Source organism: Culex quinquefasciatus, chromosome 3 (genome assembly GCF_015732765.1).
Source record: "Culex quinquefasciatus strain JHB chromosome 3, VPISU_Cqui_1.0_pri_paternal, whole genome shotgun sequence".
In the NCBI taxonomy this organism is placed as follows: domain Eukaryota; kingdom Metazoa; phylum Arthropoda; class Insecta; order Diptera; family Culicidae; genus Culex; species Culex quinquefasciatus.
The window spans coordinates 5,629,405-5,646,390 of NC_051863.1; the positions used below are offsets into that span (position 1 = coordinate 5,629,405).

Below are 16,986 nucleotides of genomic sequence, written 5' to 3' on the forward strand. Positions count from 1 at the left end.
ATCATCGTGAGTTTAATTCTACAACAATCTCGACGATTAAATTTATTTCAAAAAGTAACAATTTTAAACACTTTTATTCTTTCGAAATTGTGGTATGTTGCACAGATTTTTCCACCGGAAAATAAACATATTTGCACATTACGATCTATTTGTGGAAAATTTATTTGGAAAGGACTGTTTTATAAGGTAGAAAGGAAGGAACTCTACCTTCCAGTATTGGAGGGAGGTCTATCGCTTATAGACGTTGAAGCAAAATGTAAAGCTCTTTTTGTAAAAAATATTTTATTTTCGCGTAGTAATGATGTTGTTAATATCGATAAATTTATGCTGGAGCAAATTCATACTAAAACTATTACAAGGAATACTAGGGAATGGTTGAAGGATGCAGATTTATTTTCGAATGAAACTCATTTGAATACCTGCAAAAAAATTTATGATACAATTTTGTCAAGAATGAAAATAACAGTTAAAAAGCGAATTGAGTTACCGAATAAGAACTGGCAAAACCTTTTTGAAAATACGAACAAAAATTTTCTTACATCTGATAGCAAATCTGTTTTATTCATGATTCTCCGGGACATTATTCCATGCAATGCGAAAATGTTTCGACACGGTGTAAGGGGAGTTGATTCTCCAAACTGTGACTGCTGCGGTGTGCCAGACAGTGTGGAACACAGAATTAAGAATTGCTGTTCCTCGAACAAAGTTTGGTCCTGGCTTAACGAAATTTTGAAAACAAGATTCAAATTAGCTTTATGTGACGCTGATGAGCTTTTATCTTGTAATATAAGCGAAACGAATAGTAAAGAAAAAGCAGCATTGTGGTTGACTGTCGAATCGATGTGTTATTGTTTGCAAAATAGTAAAAACGGAAGTATTGAAGAATTGAAAAGTCACATTCGCGAATCGCGGTGGAATAAAAGAGAATTGTTTAAAAAACATTTCAAACATTTCTTGAATCTATGGTGAAGAGCTTTTGTTGGAAGCTTAGGATTTGTTAGGAGGTTTTGTTTTTCTCTTTTTTTCTGTACAGTTAATTAAAGTAAAGTGCCACGTGGTTAGGAGTTGGAAGTAACATGTATTAGTTTGATTGAACATAAATAAAACGCTTAATACAAAAAAAAAAAAAAAAAAAAAAAAACTGTCAGCGCAAATGGCAACACTCGACAGAGTGTTGGAAGAAAAAAGAACTAAGCCGATATTAGAAAAATGGGCGTGGCCAATGCATTCGCCTCGATTAGAATACCCTTGGGAATTTTTTTTTGTTAAATGCTTGGTAAAGAAATAGAATAACTTTTAGTGAAAGTGAAAATAAACAGAAATGTTCACAAAAACTTGCTCTACTCGTAGGTGTACTTGGTTTTAGTAAAATTCAAGGGAGACTCTAGATTATCCAGCATCATTCAAACACGACCGCTTATTAGGATTAAAATGGGTAGATTTCCCCTACATCTGCTTCTCAAAAACGAAACGAAACGGTGGGCGTTTCTATTTAACGGGTGGGATTGGCACCATTGGCACGCAGTTTGAGGCAGGGTCGGCAAATGCTATTATGTGATGAAGTTTAAAACTGATGAAGGTTAAATGCTTTTAGATGCTCAAAAAGATACACCATCAGAGAACTCACTTTGTGTAAGATTGGTTTATTTACTTTTTTTCTGTTACAGGTATTCAATTACACTCAAACCCCGATGGTTTGACACCAACTGTTGTCAAACGAACGCGGTCACTTTTTAGTTTGACACCCCTTTTATTAATACACGGAGTTCACACACACTACCAAACGTTTGTTTTGACAGTGTGCGTGAGCGGCGAGTAAAAAGTGACAGTTCGTCACTTTTTAGTTTGACTTTGACCAACCAACGGGGTACAAACTAAAAATGTGTCAAACGAAAAAGTGACCGGGGGTTGAGTGTACTCAACAGTATTTTGATTTTTTATGTTTTAAAGCAAGAACTATTGATGAGTTAATTTCAATAGCAATAGATCTAGTATTATTCTGATTAACTATTAATATATAAATTTATTATTTCAGAAAAAAAAAGAATTACAATTCAATTTGAGTATGAATTTGGCAAAAACAGCTGAAACTATTTTATAATCAAATGAACCAGACTCATCAATCTGGGACCACTGCCCCACGTCTGTCAGCATTCCAACGCACCACCCACTTGGGTGGGCATAATGCTGCTTCTACTCGCTTGCTTCGTTTGTATTGGTACCGTTGTGAATGAAAAACCAAAACAAATATTTCCCTCCCATACCACCCCCTCAGTACACTGCTCACTGTAGGAACCTTTTGAAGGCATTTCTGCTAGAGTAACTTTCGTATGCAGCGTGAAACGTGACCTATTCAATGGCTTTTTGTGTGTCTGTATTGTAACAGTTTGAGCACAGGTGGTCCAATACAACACACATTTTATGGTCTCTTATCGTGGGCTTCCTCGGCTGTATGCCAGTATTGTTAGTACGCCCATTGAAGTCGGTCTGTTTTGGGTAGTGTTTGGGCTGTGCGTGATTAGTGGATGGCCTAGTTTTTTCTTGGAATTGAAAGTTTAGCTTTTGCTGGTTGGGTTTGTCTAAACACACCCGAAAAAAAAAACGCGGGTTATCGATCACAATGAGTAAACGCCCCTTCACAGCTCAGCTGCCTCGAACACCTGAGTACGGTGACGAGATTCTTATCAGAGGCAAATTAAAAAGTGACGCGAGGAAGTAAGTGCACTTTGCCCCCCACCCCTCCACTCTGAGAATGAATTGTAAACTTTTCTTTTTTTTCTAAAGTTTCTCGGTGAACTTCTGCCTGCCCCGACCGGCACAGGTTCCCGAGGGCCAGTCGCCACCCCACATCGCGTACCACTTCCGGACGATCTTCCACGACGACGGCAGCAGCGCCGTAATTCACAACTGGAAAAACAGCGTCTGGCAGGCGGAAACCGTCGAGGAGAACTACTGGATGGTGGACCGAAACGAAAAGTTCACCCTGATCTTCCGCTTCCACGAAGAAGTGTTCAAAGTGTTCGCCGAGGACACGCAGCACACGCCGGACTACGAGTTTGGCCACCAGTTGCCGGTGGAGGCCATCACGCTGATCGAACTGTGGGACGATATCGAGTACGTGGAGGAGATCGCGTTCAAATACCGGAATGCAGGTAAACGCTAGACGGAGATTGCGTTTATTTTTGGAAAATTTAGAATGTTTATTTTTAGATCGCTGAGTGATGGCGCTATTTGCTGGTAAAACAATCATCGCAAAAATTCCTCGCAACCACACTGTAACAATAAATTTAGGAAAGGATAAATCCGTGTTCACCTCTCAATCACGATGCCTTAAACGAAGTCTGGAAGCAGAGCAGCAGCTATAAACGTCACGTTTTCTAGTCATTTTACATGAGCCTGAGCCAGCTTAAGTACCGCGCAGGGGTGGGTACTTAACGTTATGCAGCAAAGTTGTGAATCACGACCGCCTTAAGCCAGCCAGCCTTATTGCACAAACCAATGCGCTTTTACAAAATCGCAATCTTATCAGTCTTATCGATATTAAGTAAATGTGTGTGTGTCCAAGGAATCCAAGGTGACTTCAACTAACTATACAGAGTATAGGTGCATAGTAGGCTAAGAGTAAACCAAACAATATTGATACCGAGAATCGCGACTCTATTTGTTGTGAAAGAAAGTACTCCAGAAACTGGGATATTTGTTGCGTGAGTTTGGCGTAAGTACTCAATACTCGGAAAATACCGAAAGGAATGCGGAAACGGCAATGAGTTTGATAGTTCGAAGAAATAAACTGTGAGTGAATATGAAACACCGTGCGACCGCGCCAAAAGCGTGCGTTCAAAGTCAAACAAATTGGTTGCTTCTACACAAGGGGCTTGGTTTAAGCAAGTGTTTCTGGTAAAATATTATTGGAGAATGTGCGTGTTTGGTGAAGATGAAGAGTGTATTTCGAATTGGTAGTTCTTGGTATTGAAACGCTGCGTCATTGTCAGTGAGGCTGGTCAGTATTCTTATTTATTTCATATGGGTTTTGAAAATGTTCGTTTTTATTTTAATTGTTTTTCCAATCGAAGCCAGCTAGAACAGCCTGAACGTGTTACATAACAAACTTTTTTTGAGCCAAGTTAGTTGCATTCGGTTTGGGTTGGGATTTTATAATTCCTTGCTAAAAATGTAAAGTTTAGACGACCCCATAAAATTGTATGCCTAAAAAAATCATTTTGGCTCGGATCCGCAAGTTTTTTGATAGAATGACAACTTCCAACTACTCCGAAAGAAAGTATGGCAAATCTAAAAAAACAGGGCCCAACAGGGTGCCTAAAAGGGCACGGCAGATAGCTGAAAACTGACAGAAGTCAATCGATGTAAAAAAAAGACAATCTTTAAATATTATACAGTTACTAAACTATTTTCCCTTGTAACGTAGTTTTGGTTTTCCACTGGATGTGGAATCCAGTCTCCGCCATTACAGCATACTGTCAACTGCCCTGATGCTCGCTCCTCAATCCAATCTGGCTCTGATTCTAACTACTTACAAAAAGATAAATCATAGACGAGAAAAGCTCAATGCGGATGGAGAGCAAATCTAGCTCAGTATCTCCTCACAAAGACTGGTGGTAAGTATGAAAAACAAGGAAAATAACAAAGAAAAGAAGAAAACGAAAAGATAGTATGTCAATGCGGATGGATCGAACGATCCCCTCAAAAGGACATTAAAGAGACAGATGATAGGGAGATCAAAAGAAGAAAAAGGACATGAGTTATATGAAATAGTCAATGCGGATGGAGAGCATATTGAACTCTCCCTTCACAAAGACATCAATATATAGAAATATTTAAATCACTACTTCAATAATATGAAATCTAAATAAAATTTTCAAGAGATCATATTTGCAAAGGAAACCCATGACTCATAGGTTGTTTTTAAAATTTATTCTAAAAATTATAGTTAAAGTACATAATAAAAGAAGAATCAAAGTCACGGTAACTAGCTGAGCAACTTGTTGAAAGATTTTTGCTGAGATATTGCATGAAAATATCTTTGAACATAACATCATGGCCAGGCCTGCAAAAAGTTTCCAACCCAGCGTACACATGAAGCAAACCGAAATGTCAGTTCACTGCTAGCATGTGACTGTAAGCCTACTGTATCTGTTCAACCATTGCCGCCTGACTCGTGTCGGTCGGCTGCTGGAGAATGAGAGACGTGAATAAATGAGCTACACTCACCCAATAATTCGTGTCATATGACTGACTCGTAAAATCCTCTTTAAACACTATTTTTACTATTTTTAAACAATTGAATGGTGCAAAACGCTTAAAACAACCATAACTTATTTTAAAAATTACATTTCCACGCATAACTACAAACTTTTAGTGTAAAAACTGGTTTCTCTATGTGTGTGCGTGCAACGTCGAATGAGCGTTGGTCAACTACTGCCTTGCATTGCAGCTGCTCAATGAGCTAGGGCACTCACGACTGCGCCGGGTTTGTTTATGTCACGGTTTTGCGGTTCAGTTAATGGATCTAAAAAAATCGTGTCAGCGTCGCCGATTTTCGCGTCCTGACTCCTGACATTTTCAGCACTGATCATGGCAACGAAATAAGTCGTTGCCAGGATGCCCGATAAAACTGGAAATACAGATAGAAAATATTCCTGATGTTTTTTTTTATAAATTTTATTTTGGATTTATCATCGGAAAGTTTACAACCATCTACTTATTAAAATGTAACATTTAACTCGATATTATTCCGAATTGTATCCAGTCGGTCACTCAGATAAGTCCCGCAAAATAAAAAAAAAGTTAAAATAATATTTTAGAATTGTAAAAGAATAAATAAATTAAAATAATTATTTTTATAGTTTTAAAGATGTTTAAAACTTATCGTTTTAACGAAAAAAATCCTATAAAAAATATATTTTTTGTAAAATGCTGAGTTTGTTAGAGTAGTACGGGGCAAAGGTGCGCACCAGCCTTCTAAATACTTAATTTCAACCTAAAAAGTTCATATTTGGGGTTTTGACTTGTCTTAGGGTCAATTTTATGTATTTACAAAAATAAAGTGAAAAAATTTAAATTTGTGAAAGTTATTGAGCAAAGACACTTTTGGGCCATTTTGATCTAATACGTGAAGTTGTGTTGATAGGATATTACGGTCCTGTTCAGCAACGGAGAAGGACAACCATGGGTGGTCTCTCATGCTCATGCTCATGCTCATGCTCATGCTCATGCTCATGCTCATTTTGATCTAATACGTGAAGTTTACACAACTTCAGGTTCACGAAATTTTTGAAAACAAATTAACTAGTGTTTAGCCTAGCCAATTCTTATTCTTCACCAACATTTTTCCTAAAAAGAAATTTGCGGGGCAAAGGTGCGCACTAAAATTTCCATACATTTTTGAATGAAAAAAATCAAACATAATGGATAACTTTTATTTCTGATAAGGCCGTTGCAAATTTTTTTCAAAGTTTATGTCTGTGTTTGAAATTTTAAGCTTAACTTTCAAAACTTTGGAGCATAGAATATCATGAAATGCTTTATAAATTGTAATAGTTATGCAATCAAAAAATCGCAAAATATCAGTGAAAATTTTAAAACTTCAAACGTGTCCCCTTTTTTTGAAAATGCAAAAATAACGTAATATAATGTATTCTTATAAGTTTACAATCGGTTATGATTATTTTTCCCTTTCAATATTTTCGATTTTTGAGAGAAGAAAAAACTTTGAATTGGGTCCTAGAATCATGCTTAAATTGGTTAAAAAAATTCACAACGATAAAGTTTATTTTTCTGAGTACGATGACCCTTTGAACGACCGCAAAGAGTTTAAAATGCATTCAATTTATAAAAAATAACTTCACGGCCCTTCTTGACAGATAGCATCCTTCTTGACAGCTCGTTCCAAAGGGGCCATAGTTGAATGTTGTCTTGTCATTTTTTTTTGCATAAAAATAAAAAAAAGTGATCAGAGATGGTTTTTTTTTCGTTAAACAGTTAACATAGGGCTTTAGGACTCATTGGCTGAAATTGCTTTGATTTTCAATGGGAGAAAACTTTGAATTTATAATAACTGATATTGCAAAAAAAAACTAAGCCGTAGCTATTACTCTTAAGGGGTTACATACAAGTAGAAAATCACAAAATTTCATATTACAGAAAATTTATTAAATCCGCTTTAAAGATAATTTTCAATCACTCCTGAAAGTTTCATGAAGATATTTCATGATTTAACTGAGTTAGAGACGGTTTAAGCTCAGAATTTTGCCATGCGCAAAGCAAACTTTCTGAGCGTTTTTTTCTCTGAATACCAAGTTGATTTACGGGATGGGACGGATCAAATTGGCTGAAATTTAGGGTGGAGACTCCCAAGACACATCCCGTGTGCTTGACGATGGCAGAATTTGAAATTTTGAATTTTCAAAAAATACAAAAATCAAAAACGATATTTTAAATGAAAAACATAAAAATATTTTTATCTATTTTATAAATAAACTTTTTGAAAATCGGCCTTCGTCATGCACACGGGACCGGTTTAACGAGTCTTCACCAAAATTTTGAGCCGATTTGGTCGAAGCAATGTTGGGATGTCGTGGCACCCGTTTTTTTAAACTGCTAACTTCAAATCGCTACATCTCCGCAATGATACAACCAAATCTGGAGCAACATTTGAAAAGGGCGCATAAGCATTTTGACAGCCAGAACTGTTTTGAAAATTCTCAGCCAACAGATCACTATTTAACAAACCCCGCAGTGTTGAAAGGTAGCTGGGAAGGCCAGCTTTTGTTTAACATTTCAAGTTTTGTGAAAAAAATACCTGTTGGCTCGGAATTTACAAAATAATTCCAGTTGTCAAAATGCTTATCCGCCCTTTTCTCGTGTTGCTCCAGAAATGTCTTCAAATTTGTTTTGTATAATATATATTTTAATGCCCTGAAAACAGATTTTGAAGTGTGTGCTCAAACCAACATCTGACATTTTTGCCGATTTACATGTAAACCGAAAAAAAAGATCTTATGCATTTTAAAACATATTTCAATTCACAGAAATTTGTTTTGTTAGGTAGAAAATATTAAAGGACTTGTCTAAGAATTCGCCTACTAAAGCTCCCTACTAAACTTTCTTCCTGGAACCTTCGTTTCCCACGCAGTGTCCCCCGCGCTTAACAGCCACCAAGCATAATTAGATGGCAATTAGGAAAAAATAAATCAGATGTAAATTGCTCAACATGCAACAGCCAACTTACACTGCCATACCTTGTGACGTTCTCTGGGTGAACCCCCCCTTTTTTGTTCAGTTTCGCGCTCACCTTTGCCTGAACCTACCCGGCCCGGTCAGTACCGAGAGAGTCGCGAGTGCAACCACAGCTGTCGGATCGTTCCAAGAGACGCGTCGTCGCTATGAACAGTCCCATCAACAGCGAGCAGCGTCCATTTTCGGCGCAATTCCCAAAGAAGCCCCAAATTGGGGACGAAGTGATTGTCAAGGCGCGGCTCAAGCCCAACGCCAAGGTGTAAGTTTTGAGGGGAGTGTAATTAAAGGTTGTTCAAGATGTGTTATCACTCTGTGATTCGTGTGTGTACAGATTCTCAATCAACTTCATTCTGCCGACGCCTCCGCCCGTCCACAAGTCCCTGTCGGCACCAGCGTCCGTTGCGGAGTCCACCGTGGCAGCACAAGGTCAGGGTTGTTGTGGCAGGCTGGTGGGACCAGCGGCCAAGAGTTCCTCGCCCTACATTGCGTACCACTTCAAGACCATCTTCGGCGAAGACGACGAGGACGAAAGTGTGGTTGTTCAAAACTGGAAGAACGTGGTCTGGCAGCGTGAGGTTCGGGAACCGAACCGTTGGCTCCGAGACCGGACGCGGCCGTTTACGTTGATCTTCCGGTTTCACCACGACACCATCCGGGTGTTTGTAGATCACACCCACCAGGCGCCCGAGTACGAGTTCGAGTATCAGGTTCCGCTGGAGCGAATCCGGCTCGTCGAGCTGTGGGACGACGTCGAATTCGTCGAAGAAGTGACGTTCCGTTTCAAGAATGTAAGTCCTGGTTCGGTCCGAGTGGGCAGCAGCGGCGTTAATCACAATTTAAAACCCATTCACAGATGATTCGTAACGGCACTTAGAACAACCAAACGGTTGGAAAGCTTTGGCGCGCGCGCTTCGTGAGCCATCGGAATTCCAGCTGTCTGTACCCTATCTATTAACAACTTAAAACGCTCTGCAAACATATTTGCATTTCTCTCAGCTTCATCGGCACTCGTTGGATCTGTCGCGTACTTTAAACGAGCGGACTTCCCCCACATCACCAATCTCTTTCATTCATCTTTTTCGACCTGCACACATGCAGTCACACGTACAAACACGCATAATGATGTCGCGACTCACGTGCTGGACGCCGCCGCCACCGCAGTATTAAGAGGTATTAAGTATATATGCAGAGATTCATCAAGCACCACCTTGTTGTATACGCTTTTATGGAAGTAGGTATAGCTTAAAAGTGCTGTTTTTAGTGCAATAAAAATGCTGATTTTATCTTACTCGAGCCGGCTGTGGATTTTTTTTTTCGAGGGAATCGAATGGATTACAGCACCACATTCAGGTGATTCAAGTGGTTCAGAAGAGTCATCGTCCTGAAGTGTGGGGAATGGATCAATAAAGTGAATAATTCAGTGAGAATTTGCAACTATGTTGGGGGAAGTGAATGTAAGTAGAGCACAACATAATAAGTGAAGAGTTGATGGAGGCGAAAAACGGAACCAGGTCTAAGCAATAAAACAATAAATTTTTTTTTAGTGAAAGACTATTAATTAGCTATGCGGAGTTCGAATTCTCAAACAATCAGTAGTGATCCAGCAGCGTGTAAAATAAATTTTGCAATATTTTATGAAACTTTTTGTAATATTACACACTAAAATATGTACCAGTATGGCACGGTGAGGCTGGAACAAAGTACTATACACCGAGATACCCCATCGAAGATTTATAAATAGAAAGTTGTGTTTTACCGGCATTAATCAAAATCTATAAATTTGAAAATATTCTATCGGTGAATATTGCGGTTTTCAAAATTTCAAGGTTTTTGATTTTTGGTACATATTTTGAATTGATCTTGCCTTATAGGAGGATCGATTTTTGAAAATTACTTTTTATTACAAATTTGTAGAGAAATTTGAGAACTTCGTTTAGCCTTGAACCTGGGACCATGTTTGCCACTAAAAAATCATCCAAAATATGGTTGTCTTTAAAGTGGTACATATATCTTTTGACAATCATATCGGATTTACAAACCCTAAACAGCGTTATAAAGGTGAGATATTTCTCTAAAAATTTGCAATAAAAAATATTTTTTAGAGATCGATCCACCTATAAGGCCAGATCAATTAAAAATCCCAAGAAATAAAAACCTTAAAATTTTGATAAACGCAATTTTCACCTATAGAATATTTTCAAATATATAGATTCTGATTCAGGCCGGTAAAACATAACTTTCTACGTATAAATCTCCGACGGGGTATGTCATTTTATAATATCCAAAACAAAGTGTCGAAAGGCATAACATTTCGAACCAAGTGCTGACAAATTTAACTTCCCAGCACCAAATGAGTGTTATAATGAACTTTTCATCACTTTTAAATTTAGGTCACGATAAGTAGGCCATTTCGTTACTATAAAATGGCAAGAATAGTCACGGAATTGCAAAAAAAAATCATTCCCGCATGAGTCACAAGAGGTTAAGCACTGTCTTCACAGTGAAGGTTGAAAAGTTTAACTTTATGAAACTATTTTAAATGCGTTTTTATTTTTTTCAGACCTCAAAATAGTGCTATAATAAATCGATTGCAACCTCGTTTTGAAACTACTCAAATTTCATGTCCTTAATTTACAAAACGGCCTGCTTTTCATAACCCAAGAAAGAGTGCTAAAATGTTCATTATACAACTCATGTGTACAAACATTCCAACAATAACAGACTACTACACAGTAAAAAAATGTTTAAATTTGCAAGGTGTTATTTTGACATGATCAATATTACCTCTTTTCTGATGTAATTTTACCTCAATTTAGAAATAGTGACATTACACCAGAAAAGTGGTAAAATTACACATTTTTTCTTGCCTAATGTAGAAGATGTAATATAACCATAAATTGTTTTACTGTGTAGGTTAAAAAAGCGGTTGAGTTGAAGTTACGTAAATATTTTACATAAAAATCATATTTAAAGGGTGTTTAAGGGGTTGTAAAAAAATGAAGAAAAGTTTTTGCAATTATAATTACTGCACTTTTTGTTTTTTAAAATAAGAAAGTTCAGAAAGATATGAAAAATAACAAGTCATTCAAAATAAAAATTCAACTTCATAACAGCAACCAAAGTAATGGAAAAAAAGACCAAAAAAAACATTTTTTTTTTTGCATTACAGCGACCAACTAAATTCTGCGCAGGCTCAAATCGAGGAGAAGCATGGACTTGGTGCCCTCGAAACACTTTTATTTTAAATTTTGCAAAAAATATTCAGACCCCGAATGCCACCGAATGGTTTTTCTTCAAAGTTTGTATGGAGAATTAGTGCGGTTCGCTACTCCTACATATTGCATGCAATTTTGGGATTGTATGCAACAACGATGAACCGCCCTAATTCTCCATACAAAGCTTGTAAAAAACCCATTCGACCCGGGATAAATAAGTATGAAAAATTTAGAGCGCACGAGTTTCCGGGATCCCCAAAGTTCATGCTAACCCTCGAGTTGAGAATACGTAGTCTTTTGTAAATATTTGTAGGTCAGTGTTATTTTCTCAAAAAAAAAAAAAAAAAAAAAAAAAAAATGTAGCGGTATGGCAACATTTTTAAGGCTGGTTTGGTTTATGATAGGATTTTCTAAATTATCTAAAAATAAAAAAAAATAATGATTTTGCGAAAACTGAAAATTGCCCAATTTGATTTAAATTTAAAGAGCAATTTCAGCTCAAATCAGAAATGTAAGGGCTTACAGATATAAGCTTAATTACATTGCTTATAACTGAAAACAGACTTTTTTTTCAGTGTGGTAGAAACCAGGATAGTAAATTTGATTACGTAAATATAAAAACGACATAAATCAATAAGCTGTCAAAAGCAAATTTATGGGAAATTGGACAAGCTTTCCTGTAAAAATATTTACGAGACTGAAAAACCAAGTCTGTCATATAGAAATTGCCAAAAACCACCAAAAACTCGTTTTTTTTACAACATTTTCATTTTTAAAACCGGATTGGATATAGGACAATGGTCAATATGGAGACTTTTATGTAAAATTGTCTGGAGAATCGATTCCCACTACCGGTTTTCAAAAATTTTGACGTTTAGACCACTTTTCAAAAAAAAAACAGTTTTAGTAAATGATTTTGGTATTTTTTTAGGAGAGACATACCATCCTGCATTTTTCGTCAGTCTTTTTGTAACATCTTAGGCTATTTCCTCAAAAAAATTGAACGAAAAAAAAATCGGGACATCACCTTTAAATTTAAGTTTAAGACTTAAAAATCAAAAAATCTCATAGATGTGGCGTGTATTTTTGTTTCAGTGTATTTTTTTTTTCAGTGAGAAAGCCCTCCAATTTCCTACAAGTTTGTCTTTGACCACTTTTTGATACGACTCAACGGCTTCGAGATACAGTAATTTTTAAATTACAAAATACAAAAATATTTAAATACCTTACGCCCTTCTCAAATGTTATTTTGGAGTACAATTGGCTCCATATACACAAAAATGGCTTATATAGGCCTAGCATAACATGTTTTTAAAGTTTCATTGAAATCGGAGAGGGTCGGATACAAAAGTACCAGAAAAAATCCTGATTTGAGCTGGAATTGCTCTAAAATAAAAAGCTAAAATTTTTTTACCCAGTTTTGGTAAAAAGTGAGAAAGGTGTCAACCACATAATAAGTGAATTAAGTTGTTTTTTTTTACTTTCGACAAAATTATGGATTTGCAATAGAAAGTAACTTTTCTACGAAATGATAGATTGATGTATGCAATACTCCCTAAACATCAATTGATGTAGTGAACTGAGTCCGTAATTCAAGAACCTCAATAAAATTCTCTACATTGTGTTTCCCAAGCCCTGATGTCTATGTTTGAATAAGGAAGAGTAAACTTACACTCGAGTATTACCACTCAACGCCCGATGAACCACAAACATTCTCTCTCTCACACTTAATCTCTTCCTGCGAAACTAATAAAATGAATGGTACTATGAATTGGTGCGGAGATTCTTGAAGCTCCAGTACCGCGACCTACTACACACAGTTAGCGCCATTCTCGCCAGAAGAGTTCCGACCGTCGAGCAGACAAAATGCCGAATTTTATGGAAAGTTGTTCGTTCAAAATGCACCCGATTGGGCGGACCCTCGGCGATGGAGACGAACTGGAGCTGAAGGGAAATTTACAGCACATGGACACTTGGTAAGAATTCTAGAAACTTTGATGTTGTGAAATTTACTAAATGTCTCAATAGCTTTTCAGTTAACTTTCGCTTTGGATCGGGAATCGCCTACCATTTTGGGGTGCGTCTTCACGAGGAGGGTCGTCACGAGGTTTTCCAGGGCTACAAAGACGACGCCCTGCCGGATTGGGAGGAACACGAACCCGAGGAGTGGTCCTGCGAAGATGCCACATTGGACATTACCTTTCGTCTGAGTGGGGATGAGATTTGGATTTTGGTGGATGGCGAAAAACAGTTTGAAACGTTTGAAAGCAGGGTGCCACTGGAGCAGATCATCAGTATTGAGCTGATGGACGATATCAACTGGGTGAAAGAGATAAAGCTGAAGTTTAACACCAACGAGGTTGAATAAGTGCACAAGTGAGTTGACAATTTGTGACCTGAGAAATTCAGTATTGCAGTGCCTAACCATTCTCGTTTAATTTATGAAAAGGTCCTTTCCAAAAGGTTTTTTTTAAGCAGGTAATCTTGATTTATTCAAACTGCCTTATTTTCAAAATTTTGAGAGTAAATAAAAAAACCCAGCTGCTAAATAAAGCGTGCGTTTATTTGTCTTTCTCAGTTCCGCACTATCAGCAAATAGTCGTTTGTTATTACGGCAGCGTCCAAATACAACTTCTCGGAAATTTGTCGGCAGACGCTCAAAAATGTCTCTCCCCACAATTTGCTCTTTCTCTCTCAGCTCAGCATAGTCCACCTGTTGTCTGTTGTGAACGTTGAGATTTCATCTACGCATAACTGGCCGATTGACACGTTATATGAAATGTTAAAAAACTTTATTCTTTTTTAAATTTCATCATTTTCTGAAAAAAAGGTGGATTGATGTTTTCATTATAATTTGCTGACAGATAATAATTTTTAACTATACAAACTTTTCTAAAATCAATACAATTTACATATAACTGTTGAATGTAGTGTTGTTCAGAAAATGGTATATCAAATAATTACTTTTGAGGATTTTTTAAATTGTTTAATCTCAATCAATTTTTTGTGTATACAACGTTCTCTACGAAATCGATCGCTTTCATGAAATTCATCTCATTTTAACGAAATTGTGTTGGTTTGAAAAAATTTGCGGAAAATATGAATTGAAATGAAAAAATTAAATTGTGTAAAAATAGGTTTTCACAAATTTTGGGAGTTGGGCATAAATGCAATCGAAGATATTTTTTTGTTATGAAAAATCGACCATGCCCCTCATCATTACAAATTTGAAAAATATCAATGAATTCAGGGGAAAAAAACTCTACAATTTTTGCTTTTTTTTAAACTGTGCTCTCAAAATTCAAAATATATAAAAAGATCTTTATTCGATTAAAACTGTGCAAATTAGTGCGTCCATCCCGGGAATTCCCGGGACAAAAATCCCGGGATTTTTCCAAAACCGGGAATTCCCGAATCCACGGATTTTTTTTATAATTTGTCCCGGGAATTCCCGAAATTGAAAAAAAAACAAAGTTTGGCCCGGAAATATTTTTTTTGCAGAAGTAGGAGAACAGCATCTAATTCCAGCGTGCCTCTAATGTTGGCAGGTCAGAACTTTGACATACAATTAAAGCTAATTAAAAGCGTTTTCAACTGAAATCGAGTGATAAATAACTTAATAAGAAGTGAGCAAGCAAGTTTCTACCAAAAGTTTTGCAAAATTAGTTGTTTAAATAGTGAAAATCAGCAAATTGGATGGAGTTAGGAGCGAGAGCTTAACCTGCCAAAGATACGAGAATTTCCCCTACGTAGTTGAATACAAAATAATCGAAAAGAATTTAAAAGCATTAAAATTTGTATTTGGCATATATCAGCAATTATTTGGCTTATTAGTGAAAATTGTTAAATTTTAGTTTACAGATTCATAAAATTCCTAGTGCTTTAAATATTGTTTTATTAATCTCTCTTTTTTTAAAGACTGCTTATTACATTTATGAATATTAATAATTTTAAAAATTGGAAAAAATATATTAAACTATTCAGACTTTAGTCCCGGTTTTCCCTAGTTGGCCAAAGCAGAATGAGAAACAAAAAAATATATATTGTTAATTTGGATACTTACATGTAGAAAATGCAAAAAAAAAAACTTATTACAGAAAATTTATTAAATCCACTTGAAAGATGATCACTTCTGAAAGTTTCATGAAGATATTTCATTATTAAACTGAGTAAGAGACGATTTAAGCACACAATTTTGACATGCGCAAAGCTACATGAACATTTTTTCTCAAGATAGGATGGACCAAATTGGCTGAAATTGGGGAGAAGACTCACAAAACCGATTTTTGAATTTATCTATATATTTTATCTTATTTAAAAATAAACTTTATTGAATATCGGCCTTCGTCAGGCACACGGAACCAGTTTAACGAGTGTTCACCAAAATTTTGAGCCGATTTGGTCAAAGCAGTGTTAAGATATCGTGGCACCCGTTTTTTTTAAACTGCCAACTTCAAATTGTTAATTACCAAAAGTTTTCAAATTTATTTTGTTGATAGATGAAAATATATATTTTAATGTCTTGAAAATAGATTTAAAAAAGTACAAATGTGTTCTCATACCAACCTCTGACATTTATGCAGATTTACATATATGTAACCTCTTAAGCTATTTAAAAGCTGTCGTCTATGCTTAGATTGAAGTGTAGATTATTACCAATTAATATAATTGAGCTGATTCTATGATTTGAAGCTTGAAAACATAACAAATATAATGAAAATATAGATTTTATGACTGTTAAACAAAATCCCGGGATCCCGGGAATTCCTGGGTTTTCAGAAATATTTTTCCCGTTTCCCGGGAAATTCAAAACCCGGGAAAATTGGACGCCCTAGTCCAAATATTATTCAAAATTTATCCGACAACACACACACAAAAAAATATTTCCGAATGTTACATCATTTATGATGTAACACTTTTGCACGTCATTAAACATTTAAATTTAAATGCAATTTGATGTAAATTTGCAACAAATTATACGTAAAAACATGATTTTACGTGTGATTCAACCGTTTACGTCGAATCTCACGTTTACATCAACTGAGTTTACATGTAATTCATTTTTTACGTGTCAAGTAAATTCACATATTTTTTTCTGTGCAGAGAAAAAAGAGTTCCGAAAATCGCGAACATGCGTTCATGAAAATGGGAACCACGAACAAAGTGTTCAAATGCCATGGTACGTTTTTGAAAATCGTATCATGAAATTTGAACGCTTTGTTCGTGGTTCCCATTTTCATGAACGCTTGTTCGCAATTTTCGGAACTCTTTTTTCTCTGTGAAGAAGGATTAAAAAAAAGCATAAATAAAAGTAGAGTTCTAATCAGCTGAAAACATTCTGGAAAGCATTTTTCTGCATTGAATTTAGCATGTTTTGGCTCGATCTAAAATACAGAGAAACCTCTTTTTACGCGGTAGCGTTACACTTTTTGTTACGTAGATTTCTCTTAAACCATACGATATTTTTGCAAGCTTTAAAAAGCGATTTGTAAACCTACAAATTGCTTTTAAAACA

The 16,986-nt window shown here is 36.2% G+C and overlaps 2 protein-coding genes across 5 annotated transcripts; both read left to right on the plus strand.

Moving 5' to 3' along the window:
- Positions 1-2,271: 2,271 nt before the first annotated feature.
- LOC6046252 (galectin-6) lies at positions 2,272-3,649 on the plus strand. The gene is made up of 3 exons (XM_001863444.2): positions 2,272-2,715; positions 2,785-3,152; positions 3,211-3,649. Exons 1-3 carry the CDS (start codon positions 2,621-2,623, stop codon positions 3,216-3,218), a joined length of 471 nt encoding a protein of 156 aa, XP_001863479.2. The 5' UTR covers positions 2,272-2,620; the 3' UTR covers positions 3,219-3,649.
- A 4,606-nt stretch (positions 3,650-8,255) lies between these two features.
- LOC6046251 lies at positions 8,256-14,020 on the plus strand. 4 transcript variants are annotated; one of them, XR_005278819.1, is made up of 6 exons: positions 8,256-8,515; positions 8,588-9,044; positions 9,110-9,487; positions 9,576-9,710; positions 13,105-13,447; positions 13,500-14,020. XR_005278819.1 is itself a non-coding variant. In XM_038265334.1 (3 exons), the coding sequence occupies exons 1-3, from the start codon at positions 8,403-8,405 to the stop codon at positions 9,128-9,130; spliced, it is 591 nt and encodes a 196-aa protein (XP_038121262.1). In that variant the 5' UTR covers positions 8,256-8,402; the 3' UTR covers positions 9,131-9,549. The 4 variants fall into 4 exon arrangements, 1 of the variants encoding a protein (XP_038121262.1); XR_005278820.1 differs by lacking the exon at positions 9,576-9,710; XR_005278821.1 differs by lacking the exons at positions 13,105-13,447; positions 13,500-14,020 and adding an exon at positions 11,426-11,738.
- Positions 14,021-16,986: the final 2,966 nt, after the last annotated feature.